The sequence below is a fragment of the Eptesicus fuscus genome, chromosome 11 (assembly GCF_027574615.1).
Source record: "Eptesicus fuscus isolate TK198812 chromosome 11, DD_ASM_mEF_20220401, whole genome shotgun sequence".
NCBI lineage: Eukaryota > Metazoa > Chordata > Mammalia > Chiroptera > Vespertilionidae > Eptesicus > Eptesicus fuscus.
The window spans coordinates 66,644,536-66,664,018 of record NC_072483.1 but is presented as its reverse complement, the minus strand read 5'-3'; the positions used below and the strand labels follow the sequence as shown (position 1 = coordinate 66,664,018).

The window sequence follows — 19,483 nt, the reverse complement described above, 5'->3', positions numbered from 1 at the left end:
AAGGACTTCTCCGATACTTGATATTTGAGTTATTTTCGTTTTAGAGAAGAAGGTTAACAGACCGACAAGTCTAGCAGTTCTAGAGACTGTCATCCTTGGAAATGCCAGGTCTCTTATTATCCCTGTTATCATTGTTTTAAGGAATGATGACCAAATGGGAGGAGCCTGGACCTGCCCCCTCACTGACAAAGCTACAGGTGATCCTATCTCCCTTGCAATTGAGCCTTAGAACAACTCCAAGGCCAACAAATGAGTGTATCCATCCTAAAGCTGTCATCCTGGCTGTGTATCCTCCTGGCTGCTCTCTCCTGAGAGCCCCCCTCTGTTCCCATAGACTAGTTGGTAGCAGAATGTCTGCCTCTCCTATGATGGCCCCAGGGGCGGGGGGAGGAGGCCGGGGCAGCCCCCAGCCTCGCCTCACTCTGGATTCCGTGCCCCGTTTCACAGGCCCTGATGGGCCACCAGTGTTTCTCACCCAGGATTCCTCTCACACAGCCCTGGGTGTAACAGTCTAACCACGTATTAGGACTCTGACCCTTCAGTGCCAAACACTCAACATTCTGAGCATAATTTGCCATCAAATACAGGTCTGAAATTTGGTCTGAAATCAGCTGGGCCATGTGCTCGCTCTTGAACCGGGTGGGAAGAGAAGTCAGCTGAGGAACACAGACTTCTTTGATGGCGGCTTAACCGCGCACCAGTGCACATTTGAGTAAGTGTGGCCTGGCTTCAAAGCAGAGCCACGGTTCTCACGGGTACCTGGATGCCAGGCTGATGATGCCTGAGGCCACTGGGCCATGGCAAGGACCCCTTTTGCTTGAAACCTTGTTCCATGTTCCGAATCTCAGGCACATCAGCATGGTCAGGGAGTGAGAGAGAGAGTCCACTTCCAAAGTGAACACAGCTGCCGAGGGACCTGGGTAAATTCCTTAGCTTTCCTGAATCTGTCTCAGCATCTGTCAGACAAGGGCTGTCTAGGTCATCTCCAAGGCCTAGCTCACTTTAGAAATTCTGCACACACTTAATACTAGTCTCATTGCACTGGTCTCATGGGTGTGAATATATGCACTCACTTAAACCATAGATTTGTATTCATCTTAGGCTTCAGTCAGCTTTTCAAGAGGAGAAACTGTGCCTTACCCGTCCTTATATCCCCTCAGTCTGGCCTGACACACAGTAAATGTTTTCAATTAATATTGGTTGCTTAATTAAGGAAAGAGGGGAGAGGTGGCAAGTTGCTAAAAATTAAAAACAGTCTCAGAAAATGCAGTGGAATGAGAAATTACAAGTTGTAAACCAACACAAAGAAGAGGCTGGAGAGATGACAACGAGAAAATTAGCCGTCCTCTCCCCCAGGCTGTTCCTGGTAAGAAGACTGGCTCTTGTCCCTAATTGTTCGGGAAGTGCGTCAGACGGTGCCCAGCGAGTGCCTAACCCCACAGCCGGCACACAGGAAGCACGCACCGAAATGTCAGCTGTCATTAGTAGGACGGAGAAGATGAGTCTTCCAGTTAACCACAGATTGTCAGACTAGCCGCGTCGTCACTAAAGTTTGAGAACATACAGACGTTCCACCAAATTTTCCTGGCCTTCACCTTGGACTGGGGGTACCCTGCCACGGGGGCATCCGTGCTCGGCACAGGGCTGTGGCTAAGCTGATTGGCCCCACAGTGGTGTATGTGTTGCTTTTCTGAGTCCTGAGTGTCCAGGTGGGGACTTGTGTTGGGTCTCTTGTTCAATAAACGAAGATGCACAAAACAGGCTATTTGCGTTTTCCAGTTGGCTGAAAGATAAACGGGAGTTTTCACCTGGCGGTGATTTGCCTAGAGCTCTCCAGGCACTAGGATACTCCCTGGTGTCTGGTGCCCATCCTGGGGGCGGGTGGAGGCCTGCCTGCAGCCGAGAGGTGATGACCCATCTGGAGCTGAGGGCACGATGGGAGAACTGGAGGTCTCGCCTGTAAGGTGCCCGGCCCGTCCTGGGTGTCCTGCTGCTGCCGCCCCCGTTTGCAGGCCGGGCGTCTCTTCCAGGCTGTGCTCTGTGGCGCCCGGGAGGCCCAGACTCCGCTCAGAGGGCCACATGGGCACCAGCTGCTCCGACTCACGCAGGGACCGCATTGAGGGCCTGGGGGGATCGGGTCTCTTGGTGGTGGCCAAGACATTGTGTTTAAAGCCATGAGCTAGTCCTTCCCTTTCGTCAGCAGCTCCGTTTCTAACATATAATGTTCAGATCTGAACTTTGATGGCGTCTCCCAAGGGTGAGTGTGGTGCCAGGATGAGACAGAGAAGAAAGAAAGAGAAGCCCTTTTTGCAGGACCATGGTGCAGCCTCTGGAGCCGATGCCCTTGAGGCCCTCGCTCAAGAACACCTTGCTGGCCTCCCAGGGCGGTGAGGCCACTTCCCGATGCTCCTGACCCTTCTCGCTCCCCCTTGCGGCTGGAAGCCAGGCAGCCCTACCTACATCACAGAAACCACAGTGCAGCCCCTAATGAGAGGGCCGTCTGGTGTGGAGCAGGGAAGACTGCTTGGGAGCAAAGACACTGCCACAGTCTTGTGCAGAGGGCACAGGAATGCAGCCACTTCTGCGGAAAGAAGAAACCTGGAGAAGCCATCAGCTGAGAAGGTCCACACTCATCTCCCGCCCCTCCCTCAGCACGGCCTGGTGTACTGCACAGCGAGTTACCGTGACGCTTGTAGAAACTGGCCCGCGTCTTGTATTACGAATCTAGTCTGAGCAACAGAGAAAATGCAAGGGGGCAGCTAACTGGTGTCCCAGTTTAAAATAGTCTGTCCTCCATGCCGAAACCGGTTTGGCTCAGTGGATAGAGCGTCGGCCTGCGGACTGAAAGGTCCCGGGTTCGATTCCGGTCAAGGGCATGTACCTTGGTTGCGGGCACATCCCCAGTAGGGGGTGTGCAAGAGGCAGCTGACCGATGTTTCTCTATCATCGATGTTTCTAACTCTCTATCCCTCTCTCTTCCTCTCTGTGAAAAATCAATAAAATATATTTTGAAAAAAATAAAATAAAATAAAATAAAATAGTCTGTCCTCCAGTTCCCACTGGCATAGCAGTACCTGTCTGGTCACAGTCCCTGTGTCCTTGTTTGGAGACTCAGTGCCGTGTGGATTGGAGCAGGCATGCAGCCCCCCATGTCTGTGGCCCCCGGGATGCTGCGAAGGCATGAAGGTGTGACAGCACAGGCTGCTCTTTCCTCTGGAGCAGTGGTCGGCAAACTCATTAGTCAACAGAGCCAAATATCAACAGTACAGCGATTGAAATTTCTTTTGAGAGCCAAATTTTTTAAACTTAAACTTTTTCTAACGCCACTTCTTCAAAATAGACTCGCCCAGGCCGTGGTATTTTGTGGAAGAGCCACACTCAAGGGGCCAAAGAGCCGCATGTGGCTCGTGAGCCGCAGTTTGCCGACCACGGCTCTGGAGGAACCCAAACAGCGCTTCTAGGCAGGGCCCGGTGGCGGGCGGGCGGGAGGGTGGGGGGTGGGGGCAGTGCAGGCCTCCTGTAGACTCCTGAGCTCCTAACCTGGTCCTCAGTCTGCACCATCTGCTCCTCCTGGATCTTGGAGATATCATGCCCACCCCCGCCCACAACCTAAACACCAGAGACAGAGGGAGGAGGCCTAGTCAGTGACTTCCCAAGTCCAAAGCACGACTTTCACTTCAGCCAAGTTGACACGTAGCAGCATCCAGGGAGCATTGTCGGGACAGCAAGGATCTGTTGTAAATTACAAGATGTGTGAGCCTTACCCACCCACACCACACCCAGCCTCGGCCCTCCCTTCTCCTTCCCCCATCTTCCCCCTCCCCCCCCCCCCATTACAGCCTACTTTCAGTGCTATTTTGTATTGGTTTCAGGTGTATAGCAACCATACACGTTACAAAGTGATTCCCCCATAATTCAAGTACCCACCTGGCACCACACATAGTTATTGCAGTTTTATTTTTTTTAAATATATTTTTATTGATTTCAGAGAGGTAGAGAGGGGGAGAGAGAGAGATAGAAACATCAATGATGAGAGAGTATCATTGATCAGCTGCCTCCTGTACTCCCCCTACTGGGGATCGAGCCCGAAACCCGGGCATGTGCCCTTGACCAGAATCGAACCCAGGACCTTTCAGTCCACAGGCCGATGCTCTACCCACTGAACCAAACCGGCTAGGACATACTGCAGTATTATTGACTATATTCCCTGTGCTGTAATTCACATCCCCGTGACTGCTGTGTAACTACCAATCTGTGCTTCTCAATGCCTTCACCTCTTCACGCAGCCCCCAGGCCCCTCCTCCCTTTAGGCCGAGTGCTGCTCCCACCTTTAGCTCCTCCAGAACATTCGTTTCCCTGAGAGGAAGTGGAAAGAGCCCAGTGTGAATTCATATATCAGGTTCTGTGTCATTATGAGGAGAGGGGAGAAGGACACCACTTCTATCTTTTACTATTTTTTTGGTTAATCCTCACCCAAGGGTATTCCCCCCCCCCCCCAATGATTTTTAGAGAGAGTGAAAGGGAGAGAGAAACCTCGATGTGAGATGTGAGAGAGGCACATTGATTGGTTGCCTTCCACATGCTCCCCGACCAAGGTCAGGGGCGAATCTGCAACCCAGACATGTGCTCTTGATCAGGAATAGAACCCGTCACCCTTTGGTGCATGGGCCGACGCTCTAACCCCTGATCCACACGGGACAGGGCAGGATGCCACTCCTAACTAAACCCTGCAGGTGCAAAGGACTGTGCCGGCCAGCCACCTCGACAAATCTGTTCTTGTGATTTGTTTTCCACGTGGAAGGGCCGCTTATGTGAAACGTGGGCTTGGTTTGTCCTGCCCCTGTCCTTTAAAGCAGCGTCATCTTTTTCTAAGAGGCTTCAAACCAACAGGGCGAGGGGAGCAAGACACAGGTTACTAATGCTGTGACCCACGGCTGGGCGGATCCGGTGGAAAACCAGCCACTGCCCTCCCGAGGCTCCTGCCTGCGTGGTCATCGGATGCTGAGCCTTTGTTTAAAAATGAGGTGCTTGGGGCCCAGTGAGGCCAAGGACCTCCGCTCCGAGGGCCACGGCCTGGACCTTTGTCTTCACTCCTGCTGGCCCCGCTGCGTCTGGTTTGCATTCAGCATGGTCTTGCCTTCATGACTGCCTCCCCTTTTTCTCTGTAAACATTAATATGAAATATATTTGCTTTGCTCCTCAGCCTTGCCTGCCCCCTGTGTGTCCGAAATAGCCGGCTGGAATTCATGAGAATGTTATGTCTTCAGATGTTTATAATCCAAAAGAATCCCTTATGGGTTTTTTTTAAATAATAAAACGACTTGGATGTCGGTGTTTTCTGTTGGAAAGGCGAGCCAAGTTCACAGTGCAGCCATTACCATGCAGTGCATTCTGTGTAATTTGTAGCACGCCCCAGGAGCAGGGGTAAACCCTGGAATGCCGGCGGCCCCTCAGCATAATTAGCGGGATCAAACGCTGTGCAGAGAGAGATACAATAGCCGTCGTCCGAGGTCAATGAAAGTAAGGAAAAGTTCCGATAAAAGCAGTGCACCCCAAATTATATCCAGAGCAGCCCCTATCTCAGGCTGGAGTGCGTCAAGAGCCTTCATTGCTAATTAAAGAAACCTTTTGAGGTTTAACAGCTCATAAATTCGCACTGGGAATGCCCTATTGTTCTGAGGTTACAAGTCTTGTCTTTGAAATGTAACAGTTGTACTTTTATATTGCATTCCTCCAAGAGAACCATTGTAAACACGAAGGGGGTTTGCGTTTCAACTTAAATTCGAACAATGTGGTTTGAAAGAGTTCCCCACATCAAAGAGAGACTGTTTGGGCATGTTTTATAAATTCTTTTTTCTATAGTATTTAAAGCTAACAAATGACTCATAGAAATGTGTTCCATTTAGATCCGTCCTGTCCGGGGAGTGTCCTCGCTGGGGCTTTTGCTGCCCTTATTTTTTTCTACCCTAAGAGAATTGTCTGAAAACAGTCTAGGCCTTCTGCCAAGTCAGTTGCCCTTAATCTACTATCTTCAGATCCATAGAAACAGTTCTGGAAATGTTGTTATACTGCGTCTAAACAGCAACAAATGTTGTGCTTTTTCATGGTCATCTTTTTTTTTTTTTTTTTTACTCAAAATATCCACCGTATCAACTTGGATTTCTATTTATTTATTTATTTATTTGCTTTATGAACCAATTATACTGGTAACCCCTTCCATCACCTCTTATCCTCCATTTAAAACAAAACAAAAACACTACCTTTTTTTTTCTTTTTTCTTTTTGCTGAGTCTGGTTAAAGCGAAGAAAGGTTGGATGGTCAAGGGATAGATGTGGGTGCTGGCTTCCAGAGTGGTAGGAAGAATACTGGGCTTTGATTCAGCCCCTGGGCGTCCAGGCATATTATTTGCTGGCTGTGAGACCTCAGGAAATCGCACACTTTCCTGGAGCCTCAGTTTGGCCATCTGTGAAATGAGGACAGTGCCCACACCTCCCTCCCTCTTTCCCTCCCTCCCACTCATTCATCCCTGAGGACAGAATGTGAACACAGACCCTCCCTGTTCCGGCACCCGTACATTACGGAAATAATTGGAGTCATGCATCGTCACTATCTGTGGTGTCATGTGCCTTGATAGGATGTGATCTTGTGAGGGTTTAGGCATAAGGGGGACGCAGTCCCGCCTGAGGATTCGGTGTTTGGGCTGAGCACTGCAGGAGGAGGGGGGAGAGGAGGAGGGATAGCTGGGGAGTTGGAGTTGAGGGAGGGCAGGCTTACTGGGCAGGGTGCGAATGTTGATCTTTATTCTTAAATGAAAGGAAACCTTGGATGGTTTGGGCAGAAGATAAAGTTGACCAGGAGATGTGTGCTTTTGAAGAGCTGTCACTACCATGTGAGGAAGGGCTGCTGGGAGGACCAGAGAGAAGGGGAGGTCGTTTGGAGGTTCCGCCCCCAGTCCTGGCTCCCCAGGCAGACACAGGCAGCACTGGTGGGAGGCGGGTGGAGAGGAAAGGAAGAGTTTAGGGAGTGTTCAGGTGAGAAAGGCAGGAGTTGGTGATCGGGTTGAAAAGGGGCAGGTGAGGATGAGTCTAGGGTCTGGGCATGACTAACTGGATGTACGGTGGGGACGGCCGCAGGATGGGACAGCCTGGAGAGGGATTATTAGAATAACAGGTACCTCTGACCCTTGATCGCTTTTCACTGTGAGCCAGGTGCTGACATCCTTTCATTCATTTATTTCAGAGCACATCTGTGACGTAGGTTTCTGCACCACCCAGATAAGAAAATTGAGGGTCAGTGAATCAAGTCCCAACCTGTCCAAGGCCACAGAAAAAGGGGCAGAGCCAGTAATGCCCACTCCAAACCTGACACAGGAGGGTTGGGTGATGCGGGATGAAGTGGCTGAAAGAGAGAACAGGAAGCCAGGCGATGGGAACAGACCACCCAGAGACCTCGGCTCTGGTCCTGCCGCTCTGGGCTGTGCCCAGCAGGAAAGCCTCTCCCCCTGGGTGCTCATTTCCTGTCTCTGATGTGAGCAGGTCGGATGTCACCTTCCTAGGAGCTCCCTTCCCTGCTCGGAATATTCATAATTTTTATGATGGACCAGTGCACCTCACACAGAATCTCATTCCAGGCCTAATCGAATCTTTAAGCTTCTTTCTTAAAACTATAGCTGGGCCCTCAGTGCCGGCTTTCATGGCCGCAGCACACAGTCAGATATTCCCAGATGCTCAGAGGCAACCTGTTCCTCCCCCTGATCTAAATCCTCGGTTATCTGAATTCCAGATTCCTAATGTGGAATTTGAAGTCCAAAATAAGTTCTGAGGTTTCCCTTTCTGGTCATAAAGTAAGTTTTGTTTTACTAGAAATGATTAACAGACGTGTAAGAGTCAGTCAGTTCTGTTGTTTCGAATATCTGTCCATAGTAAATGGACAGATGTATGTCCATTTTAGAATCATTTCTGAGCAATTCTAGGTCAGCTTGAGCCAGTTCGAGGCAGGCTGTCTGAAGGGGGTGAACAGTCTGGAGAAGGCCCCCAGGTCTGCCTGAGGCTGAGAGAGCTTGTGTGTTAGAGATGTGTGTGTGTGTGTGTGTGTGTGTGTGTGTGTGTGTGTGTGTGTGTGTGTGTGTGTAAACACACGAACATGCCCTTGTATAAGTATGTCCCTCCCCCCCAATGGGGCACATGATCAGAACTTGGTATGGGTGAGAGTGAGTTAATCAGACCTGAAAGAACACATGATAAGTGGTAATTAGGCTCAGGGTTGGGTTGAATACCATGAACTACAGAAACAAGCATGTTTTTAAAGTGACCATCAGATTTCAGGAGGTGCCTCACATCTCAGAATTCTCCCCATCCCCATGCTCACACTGACCCACATACAGAACCTCTCAGTTCTTAGGTGCAAAGAGCAAGGTCTTGCTTGTTTGTATTTTCCCCAGATGGCCCCTCGCTGCCACTTATCTCGCAGAGCTTATCCCCTCGGAGAGGATAGAAGGTCGAGTCGTCCTCACCTTCCGAGTTATCGAGGCCGCGGTGGAGGAGCCCACCCCAGTTCTGAGAACACTGGCTGCAGCCATGCAGATCCACGGCTCTGCTTTTGACAAGGATGTCCTTCTTCTTGGCTTATTTTCACCCCCTTCCTCTCCCGCCTTTGTGTTTAACCGCCACGTGCACATCTGGCCGCGGTCCTCCAGGGGCTCTCTTTTCTTGTGGGGTGGGGCGGGGTGCCCCCGGCCTGTTCCCCACCAGTTTGGGCACCTTTGAGACTGGCCGAGGTGCCCCCTCACGGCAGGTTTTACTCGGAACAGTTGGTCTTCCTTTCATTCCACCTGCGAGAGAAGGATGCCCAGCGGCTTTCGGCGTCTGTGAAAGAGCTTTGAAACACTGAGTCTCAGGGCCGGTTTCCTGGGTCAGGGGTTGTTTTGGTAATTATGCGCCGGTATCGGCATCCCTGGGCGTGTAGCTATGTACTAATCAGGCTTGTGCATTTGAAAAGTAAAAATAATTTGAATTTTTAAAGTTGTTAAGGTAGCATTCAGCTGAGAGGTACAGAATACATCTCATAATTGGCCTGTTTCTAGCGATTGGAAGTTCTCTTAAGTACCTGGAACCCCAGAGCCCAGGCAAACTTCCTGCATTTCGTAGAGGAAACAAACAAAGTAGCCTCCTCTCAGCATTTATCTCCCAGGACGTGGTAGCTGGTTAGTGGCCACGGCCAGAAACCTCTGCCTAGCCCTGATGCATGATAGTCGGTTCTTTGTTTATCCATCAGACATGTATGATGCATCCACCATGTGCCGGGCACCGGATCCAGAAGTGAATCCCTTGGTTCCCGGGATCGAGTGCTTCTGGGCCAGTTGCCTCGCTTCTAGCGTTGTGACCAGCATCTCCAGGGCACTCCTGTAACTGGATGCTCTGTTCCCCAGAAGAGGGGGCTGCTTTGCTATCTTACCTTTAAAATCGTGGCGTCTGCAGTGGGACATCCCAGCATGGCCTGGGAAACCACCAGGGTCTCGGCCAGAACCAGACGGCAGGCTGGTGCCGATGATGGTCAAAGCCGCACAAACCCCAGAGCACATGACTGCATTCATTCAGTCCCAGTGTCCCCAAGGCGGGCCGGTAGTGCCAGACTCACGGAGGTGCCTGTGGAAAAGGCAGATTCCTGCCCTAGCCAGTTTGGCTCAGTGGATAGAGAGTCGGCCTGCGGACTGAAGGGTCCTGGGTTTGATTCTAGTCAAGGGCACAGGCCCAGGTGGTGGGCTCGATCCCCAGTAGGGGGTGTGCAGGAGGCAGCCAATCAATGATTCTCTCTCATCATTGGTGTTTCTCTCTCTCCCCTTCCCTTTCTCTCTGAAATCAATAAAAATATAAAAAAAGAAAAGAAAAGGCAGATTCCTGGGCCTCACCAGACGTTGATCTGGACTCTTCCACATTAGATCCTAGAACCTGCCTCTCCCCATCCCCTCCTGAGAGTTTGGGCATGGCTGCTCTGGACCAGTGTGCAGTGTTCAGAGCCTCGCATGCCCTGTTTGTGCAGGATTGAGACATGGACGCATTGGGCAGGTGTGGGACCTGTTGCCTGGCTCACCGTATTTGCTGCTCGTCAGTCCATCACCAAGCCTACGGGTCAGCTGTCCCTTCCCGCCCCAAGGCCATCGAGTCCCCTGACGTGCGGTTACCTGCATCCAGTGGGACCTGGGCTTGTCCCCTGAGTGGTCCCTTTCATCAGCCGTTTCCCACCTAAGCTTTCTTTGTCCTTTTCCAAAAGTCTCCTATGGACTCTCCGTCTTTTTTTCCTTATTCCTTGATTTCTTGGGATGGTGTTTACTTGTTTTTTGATGCCCAGATGTTAAAGGGTGTTTTCAGAAGATTGAGATTCCTGAGAGAAAGATGGGCCAATTTCAAATGGCCCATGGTTTCAAAAGTAGTGAAAACATTATCTTGGGCCTTTGCTTGGAGAGCTGGAAGTTGGGCTGTCTCTCTGATTTGAAACTCAATTGAAGGGAGTGAGAAAACAAAACCAAAAAGGGTCTAAATGTCATCAGCTGTGTTCCTCTATACCCCTGTCCGAGCAGGGGGTTTGCGATCCTGGGCGCCAGGCACATCCTGGCGAGCACTTCTCCGCCTCACTTCCTCCCCCTGCCTTCCGCTGGGCTGGCTCAGGAAGGGGCAGTAGGGAAGAGGATGGGGGCAGGTGTCAGTGGGTGAAAATGTGAACCGGTAAACAGCCACTTTGCTTAGGTTCAAAAGAAATCAATTTTAGCATTACTGCCGTCTTATTACCACAGATTGTATCCGTGTGTCTCTTCAAGGTGGAGTTAGAGCGACACGGATCATTCCAGCTAACGCCTCTGCTGGGCAGGGTCGTGTGCGCCTTAGCAAGATTGAATTCTGGGTGTAGAACTGGTTAAAATATCCGCATCCACGGCCATGCCCAGCCTGTCTCCCTCTCCCACTGCCTGCCCATCGTCTCTGCGCTGGGTGAAATCCGGTGTGACGTAGGAGCTGCTAGACGCCGGCAAATACTGCCCAGGTTTCAGACCATCCAGACAATAAACAGCTCCGTAACATTGGCTGCGGCAGCTTCTGTGGAGCCCATCTGTTTCAAAACAACCCTAATTGTGCTTAGGAGGTGGAATGCTTTGTTGGCTGGAATCTGTCCTGGTTTTCTCCCACAGATTCAGCGTCCTGGGCCTCTGGTTCCACCTGCTGGCAAGTGTTGGTACTGCAATGAGACCCAGCGTTGATCTTTTCCGTTGAAAGAAAAATCTGAGCTGTATGTATCTCAGTGGTTTCCAAGAGCTGCCGCAGGTCAGAATCACCTGGGAGCGCATCATAAACACAACGGCCAGGGCTCCATGCCAAGCCCGCTGAGTGGGAAACCCTCTCAAACAATTCATGCGCTCACACCAGCGTTAGAGAATTATCACCTGGAATGCAGCACCTGAGGTCAGGGATGACCCCAATCGGGGGAGTGACAAAGCCCGCTGGAGGTACACACTCCTTCTTCTTCCAGTTTATCCTATAACCCTTGGTGGTGCCAGTCAAAGCTTTATCCCCTCAGAACTCACCAAAACTGTTTAAAATGGGAGAGCCTGGCAATCTCTATGTAAGCCAGTGTTCCCGGGGGCAGTGCCCGTGAGGAGTCCTGCTGATAGCGTGACCCCGATATGATGGGGAGGGAAGGGCACCTCACCCCTGTGGTCTTCCCCAAACTCACAACCCCAGACTCATCCTGAGAAAGATAACAGGCCAACCAAATCCAGGGACATCCTCCAGACTGCCGGGCTGGCCCTCCAAGATGTCAGGGCCACGGGAAACCACCAGAGCCCGAAGATACGAAGGAGACATGGCAGCTGACTGCTGTTGGGTCCCGGAACAGAGAAGGGGAATTGGTGGGAAAACTGGCGGAATCCCAATCAAGTCTGGAATGTAGTTACTAGTAACGTACCCGTCTGTCAGTGGTTTCTTGGTTGACAGTTACTCCATGAGAATGCAAGATGTTAACATCAGGGAAATCGAATTGTCTGTGTTATCTTCGTAACTTTTCTCTACACCTCCAATTATCCCAAACTTAAAAGTTCATTAAAAATTAAAATGTTGGGAGGAGGGGCACTGAATTTGACCAAATGAGTTTGAGAGCATTGCCAGGGAGCCTCGGTTCCCTGCCCAGCTACCAGGAGTCACAGCCAGACTGGGAGACCCAGCAGCAGGGCCCCCGGAGCAGCCACCCAGCCAAGGGACGGAGAGGAGGCAGGTTGCTGTGTGCCGTTGGCACTCTCCCATCACCAGTCAGCCGACCCTGACTTCTCACCAGGAAAACAGTCCTGGAATCTTGCCCCTCTGAGCGGAGGTGTAAAGTGTCTAGTCCAGCCCCCTGAGCTCAGAGGAGGAGCCTGGGGCCCAGGGAGGAGAGGGACTTGTCCAAGGTCCTGGTGGATTTTTAAGTGCAGGTCAGATTTTAAGTCAGTTGTGGCCCTTAAAGGTCCCCCAAATTAACCAACCCAGGAGGAAGAAAAGTACAACAGGTAAAGTAGCAACTAATGTGAACTCCGTTTCAAAGCTCCTCCTTTTAAGACTCCAGACTGTGTTTTATAACTAAGAAATCCCCACTGTTGCTGGCTTGATAGTGGAGGAGTGGAAATGTGAATTTTTCTCTCTCAAGTCACATCTAAATGTGACCTTTCTTGTAAACCATAATTAACTTCCATTTGTATGAACGTTAGGAAGTTCTAGGTGAATGTCAAACTATTTTTAAAGAGATAGATGGATAGAGATGGATAGATAGGTAATGATACTTAGTGACTCCAAGAGTCAGTGGTCTTACTGTCCTTACGCACCTCTCCTTTTCAAGGAGCATGCTGGACTTGGGCTTCCTCCCAGGTTTTCTCCATCCTTATCAGTAATGACTTAACAACCATCTTCTTAGAAGGAATTTTGGAAGCTTTGTAATTTATAAAATTCTAATAAAGTAACATTTTGAAAGAATGTGGGTCCCAGGCTGCTGCCCTCATTTGATAAATGAAATCTCAGAGACCACTGATTTACTTTGAGGGTTCCTGATTTTTAAAAAATATATATGAAAAAAGTGATCGCCTCTTTAGCTCCCTAATTTAAGGGAAAGATGTGCCGTCCTGCGACTTCACTTGAGTATAATTTCACTTGAGTCTAATGATGGTACGGAGTGCTCCTCAGATCATGAGCAGGTCCATGAACACCAGCAAATTAACCATCTCTACGTACAGGCGTGGCGGACGGTGGGGCAGATGGCCATCAACGCATGGTGTTCGTTTTGGCAATTCCTACCGGGATGAAATCGCTTCTCCTCCCTTAGATGTAAAACGCAGAGGTTTCTGCATTATACATAAGGGTAGAGAACTGAACCACGGATCAATAAATCTTATGATCTCACTACTGGTGCTGTAATTGAGCCAAATCATCTCAAACTGGGCGCTGGTCCCGAGGTTCTTGGAGGCATGCTCACTGTTTCTTTGAGTAAAATTGAGGGCTGACCTGCATTTACAAGAGCGCAGAGGCAAGGCTCATCAGTACTAACATTCTGCGCCAACTTCATCACAGGCCGTTCCTCCCAGACCGTAGCTGTTCCGTGCCTGACCTCGCGCAGCGGGGCAAGGTCTCGCTGGGCCTCCCGTTTCCCCGTGGCTCCTCCACGTCACAGAACTGTGCCACGGACTGGAGGGTGCCAGTTACCTTTTGGTCTCTCTTTCTTTGAAGGCAGATGTTTAGTAACTAGCAGCTTCACAAAACCCTGCCAAACGGTCTTCAAACCCCATTGGGCTCTGTCTTAAAGTCACTGTTTTCATCATTTTACTTCGCAGTTGTCTTATGCATTGTACCTTGTATCTCTCTAACAAGCAGACATTTAACACACAACTCTTGATGATGTTAGAGGTTAATAGCCAAGCATCCAACGCTTGGCAGGCGTTTCTGCATGCCCAGCACTCAGCTTTTTATGGACGTCAACTCTTCTGACCCTCCCAACAGCCCAGCCAAGTGTCTGCTCTCACTGTTCCCATTTTGTAGGTAAGGAAACTGAGGCCAGGTTCAGGGAACCTGCTCGCGCGAGGATGTGTAGCTAAAAAGGAGAGAAGTTGTGATTTAACCCAGGTCATCAAACTCCAGGGTCCCAGAACAGTTCCTGATAGTGACCCCTTCGGCAGCATCTCCTCACAGTGACCCGACGCACCCGCCCAGGTGAAGGCCTGCAGGGTGCCCCTCTGGTTCCGCAGGGCTGGAAGCCTCCCCCACCCCGGTGCCCTCCAGTGCACCCAGGGACCTCCTCCCCTCTGTCCACCCAGCCGAGGCCCGCCTGGATCGTTTCTATTGAAATAGGGGACCATCACACGGCTCTGTGAGCAGAAGAGCGATTACTGTTCCTCTCATGGTGTGAGTTCCCCACTCTGATGCGTGGCGTTCCTTCTGTTGGCTCAGCCTGTTTCTCCTCGAATGCCCGGCGAAGGGGTCCAGCGAGCGTTTGTGCTGGTTGCTCACTGTGAGCGCTGGAGCCCGGGAACCTCCACCGCTGGCCTCTCTGCCTGCTCCCGGCCTTTCCCATCATGAAGCCATTACCTGTCAGGCTCTTTCCTTTGGCTGCTGGGAGTCCCGTAGGTGTCTGAGCCCTGAGGCCCAGAGTCAACATGCCAAGCTGAGCTTGCGCCCGGCTCTGCACACAGCGGGGCCTCGCGTTCCCTGCCCAGCTGGGACGGGGTGTCACATCCTGGCCCGCGCTCATGAGTTCAATTAAGAATAGTCTTGTTAAACACAACTCTTAAAGGCAAAGCAGGACTTGGGTTTTATAACATCTAAGCAGTAAACTGGTGGTAATTGGATTCATGAGATTCAATGTAATTTCAAAGCATTTACCACTTTGAACAAAGAGAAATTCCTTTATAGACATGGATGGCAAAAGCCATAGCCAGTAAGACGTTGAACCTTACAGCAGTCATAAAATCTTTATGGTGAAAGTCTTAAGCCTATATGTTTGGATATCATCTTTAATGAAAGCTGATAAGTTGACAGATATAGGGTGGGGCAAAAGTAGGTTTACAGGTGTTAGAATGGAAAATAACACAATAATGAATAAATAATAATACAAGAATAAACTCTGTGTTTTGCATATTCACAGCTGTAAACCTACTTTTGCCTCACCCTCTCGTTCATTGGAGTGGAAAAACCCGAGTGGCATCTCCCCCGCAGGAATGATGGGCCCAGGCCTGCCCTGTTCACTCTGGTGTACCAGCCAGGAAGGGCTCCAGGGGTCAGCAGGGGTGATTCTCCGGTGGTCCCAGAAGGAAGGGAGATCCAGAAATATGGGAAAGCAGAAATTTGACCATCTTCTAGAAGTCTCTCCTTGCCTGACCATCTTTGCATGCCCGTATGTTACCTGCAAACATCTTTGACAAGGTGCCACACTTGCAGAGTAAGCAGGAGGGATCTCCTGTTCACCTGTTTTCCCTCCTGGTGGGACCCGCCTGCCCACCCACCCTTCCCAGCTGGGCCAATACTTCCGGAGTATTTACCCCACCCACGCCCCCTGAGTCAGTCCTGTCAGAACCCCAGTGGGCAATGTTGAGTGTCATTTTGTCTGGCTGTAACATATACCCTTGGCGGTCCCAGGCAGGTGCCGCTGAGTCAAGCCCGTATGTTTATTGAGCAGCTTCTGTGTGTCCAGGACTGTGCCGGGCACTGGGGAGCAGAGAGAACTGTCAGAGATGTCGCCCGCCATTTAAAGCTTATGGTCCCTGTAGGAGAGAGAACAGGCGTGAACAGTGGCTGCCCTCGCTGGCAGGTTGCATGAGGACCACCAAGAGGAAGGTGCTGGAAGCAGAAGAGCTCGAGTTGGGAGAGGACTCTCCCATCAGGAGGGCCAGGAGGCAGGGGATCAGATGGGGCAGGGGAAAGTGAGACACCTGGTCGACAGAGGCAATGGAAGTGAGCCTTTCAGAGCAAGTTAACAGGGTTCGCGTGGTCACAGGAGTGGAAGGTACAACCTTTTAGGTCCATGTGCTTAAAAGCAAACCTGCTGCTTCCCCGAATCTATGGGCGGTGCCCTGCATGGCTGCCTCCTGGAGACTTGAATCTCTTCCGGTAGATTTAGGCTGCTGGTGCCCTGGGGTCAAGCACTGCCTATTTTTATTCCTTCATTACTCCCACAGTGCCTGAAAACGTGTTTGCGTGTGTGTGTGTGTGTGTGTGTGTGTGTGTGTGGTGATTGAAATGCTTATATCATCGTAAACTATATTTCTGGTATGTTTGCAGCCCCAAGAAACCCTTTGCAGTAATGATCTCCATTATCCTTCATATGACCTTCACATATTATGCCTGCACATTTGTCTGCCTGCCCAGATGTTGGTCATTATGGTAATGCAGTCCCTGCGCCGTGGCCCATGATGCCCCGGGGAGCTTGTGCATTTCAGGCTGGGCGGGGCAGGAGGCACAGGTTAGCGGGAGGAAAAGAGAGGACCCAGGGGCTGACCAAGAGAAACCAACCAGCGCACCTGGCGGGAAGACAGAGACGGGGACAAGTTATTTCTGAGCATTAAAAAAATAAATAAATAAGCCAGGCCCTTGAGACATGAGGGACATTACATGATGTAAATGATGGAGCATGGTGGAAGGAGTAATTAAAATCAGAAGACTGTTAGGAAGCTTCAGAATGAGTCAAATTAGGTTCATCGGCTGGACCACACTAAAAATATTTGCTGGATGTTGAAATGTAGTATTCACAGCTCACATTGAAATGTGTTGTTCTGTCTCTGTTTCGTGCTACAGTGAAGATGGCGCCCCAGCCATTTTCCCCCGTGGAGTCCCAGGGGGCAGTGCCCTGTACATGTCCGAGCAGAGGATGGGCTGTGTGTGATTTTCCCTGTGCTTTCTCCTGACAGGAAACAGCAGGAACACGCCCCCGTCCTATGGGTTCCGGCTGCCACCAGAAGAAGAAATGAGGAGAATGCGGCTTCACAGATTCAACCGCCAGTGAGGACGCGCAGCCTCCCGGCAGACAGCAGTGGTGTAATTACTGCCTGTGTGGTTCCCCCCCCCCCCCCCAAACCCTGATGACTGTAAACAGAAGCAGAGCGCGGGTTATCGTCCAGACCGCTCAGACCTGCCTTGCCCGTCTGTCTCCCGTGGCCCCAGGAGCCTGGAGTCCCAAACAGGCTGGTTGCCCTGAAACCAGGCCTGCTGAACAGCCTCCTGCGAGCGGCCTTTCTCCTGGCCTTGCTTTCTCTCACAAACAAGGTCAGTGCCTCCATGTAGGGCCCGGTTCCCACACTCCATTCTCTCACTGTCGACTCCACGGCGCCTCTGCCTTGTTTTGTTTTTGAGGACTCTGACCTTCACCGGGAGGTTTGTCTCCACCGGCTCCAGCTCCTAAGATGGGGCTTTATTCCACCTGGCCTGCTCCGTGTTCGACTTTGCAGGAAGTTAGGAGCCGTGCCTGGTCCTCCTGGCATGTTGCCATGGCGACTTCCCAGGATGGGATGTGGCTCCCACCGCACTGTTCCCATCTCCTTGTGCAGGAACCCAGCTCCTTGGGCCCCTGCATCTGGGTGGTGCTGGCAGTGCACTTGGTTTGGTCTCGTATTGCTCGGCCTTACAGAGCGTCTGACCGGAAGAGCTTTAGTGAGAGCAGGTGGGGAAAGCGCTTGCTGAACAGCCTCCTGCGAGCGGCCTTTCTCCTGGCCTTGCTCTCTCACAAACTAGGTCAGTGCCTCCATGTAGGGACCGGTTCCCACACTCCATTCTCTCACTGTCGACTCCGCGGCGCCTCTTCTGATAGCACGATGGACAGCTGGACATCAGGTGGCACCAGCATGGGGCAGCCTCCCTGGTGGCCTTCTGCGTGCCTGGGAGGGACTGCTTTTTAACCCATCAGCAAAGCAGTAGGTGCCACGTGCAGAGTAGAGCCAAGGTGTTGTGGGATGTTCACTGAGAAATCGCGCTTGAGGAAGCCTTTTCTCACCAAAGTGCCTTTTCATTGGCCGCTGTAATAGCCACTCGTCTATCAAGTATCTCAGACACTCCCCTGCTGTCTGGCCCATCATTTAAGTGCTTCCTGGTGCTTCTGTTTTATGAAAAGGACAGTCGATATCACTGATGTCTTAGTCACTGAGATATTTATTTTTTAAAGAGTTGGAAGCAGCAAATATCTATTTCAATGTATCTAGGATTTATATAGAGTTTTCTGATTATGAAAGTAATATACATGTCCCTCGTATATGCATAAAGCAAACATGTTATGGAAGAAAATAAGCCACATGTTAACAGAGGTTACTTTGGGGAGTGGAGCAAAAAGTATTTTGCTTTCTGTTTTTATAATTTTATATTGCTCTTTTATATGTCTGTATCACTTTTGCAATAAGAAAACTGACTTATATCATAATAATAAATCAAGAAATATATTACGTCGGACTCGATGTAAGTCGCTTCATGGTTACGTCACCATCTCCCATTTATAAAAAAAAAAGTTCCGTCATTTCAACGTATGTACGTATGTGCTTTATGTTTTTTATTATTTATTTACCACAAGTAAAGGTCAGGAATTGTTATCTTTCTTTTAAATTTTTTTTACTGTTTCACTTCATTGCTGCTGTGTATGTGCTCCATGTGAGTGACATAGGTGCTTATGTAGGTGGGTTCCGACTTACGGCGAAAATCGTGTTACCTCGCGCCATAGGAACGGATCTCCGACATAACCCGAGGACCTACTGTAATCAAGAAAATGGACTTAATAAGTACTGTCTATTGAGAAAATTCACGCTATAAACAGAGTTACAAATATATATGTGTATAATTTTAAAATCACCTGGATTCTCACCACTCAGAAGTGCCCAGGGTTAATACTTTGGGGGTATTGCTTTCTCAGCTTTTCTTTGTATACATTTGGCAATTTGGAGCATACCAACGGTGCAGTTTTGGGTCCAGTTCCTAATCTGAATTGACCTTGGAGAGGCTTTGACACTCGCATATAAATGCCCTACTAACCTTTACCTCTTTGCACACAGTATGCCACAATTGCCTAATCCTCACAGCTTCCAACTACACGGTAACATTTAGTCTAGTCCAGTGGTCGGCAAACTCATTAGTCAACAGAGCCGCGGTTTGCCGACCACTGCCCTAAGGAAACCACTTGAGACCTGGGAGCACTTGGACCCTCCATCTGGCACAGATGCCTGGGCTCTTTGGGTTAATTTATAATTGAAGTAAAGCTATAGCTTGTTTATAATATGAGTTGTATCTGTGAGTCTGGTAACTTTAAACATATTTAAATTAAAATGTTCAAGTTAAATGTCATTCCTCTCTCCCCCAAACTCTATAAATTTGACTCGTGTTTTCCCCGTTAGGAGTAACCTCATTGTTGCACACCATCTCTGATAGCACGTTGAACAAGTAATCTGCTAGAACTTATTTCTTGTCCTCACTGTTATGTGCACAACTACACACAGACGTGCCTTCTACAC

The 19,483-nt window shown here is 50.1% G+C and overlaps 1 protein-coding gene across 2 annotated transcripts in view; it reads left to right on the top strand.

Annotated features, from left to right (window-relative positions):
• Positions 1 to 18,424, top strand: part of RHBDD1 (rhomboid domain containing 1) — a 105,706-nt gene extending 87,282 nt beyond the window's left edge. The window contains exon 7 of one of the 2 annotated variants that reach the window (XM_054723122.1): positions 16,907 to 18,424. In XM_054723122.1, the coding sequence (XP_054579097.1) occupies positions 16,907 to 17,001 (95 nt within the window). In that variant the 3' untranslated portion in view covers positions 17,002 to 18,424. Of the gene's footprint in view, positions 1 to 11,179; positions 11,251 to 16,906 lie in introns of those variants that run through there. The other variant, XM_054723124.1, reaches the window with a different exon arrangement.
• The last annotated feature ends 1,059 nt before the right edge of the window (positions 18,425 to 19,483 follow it).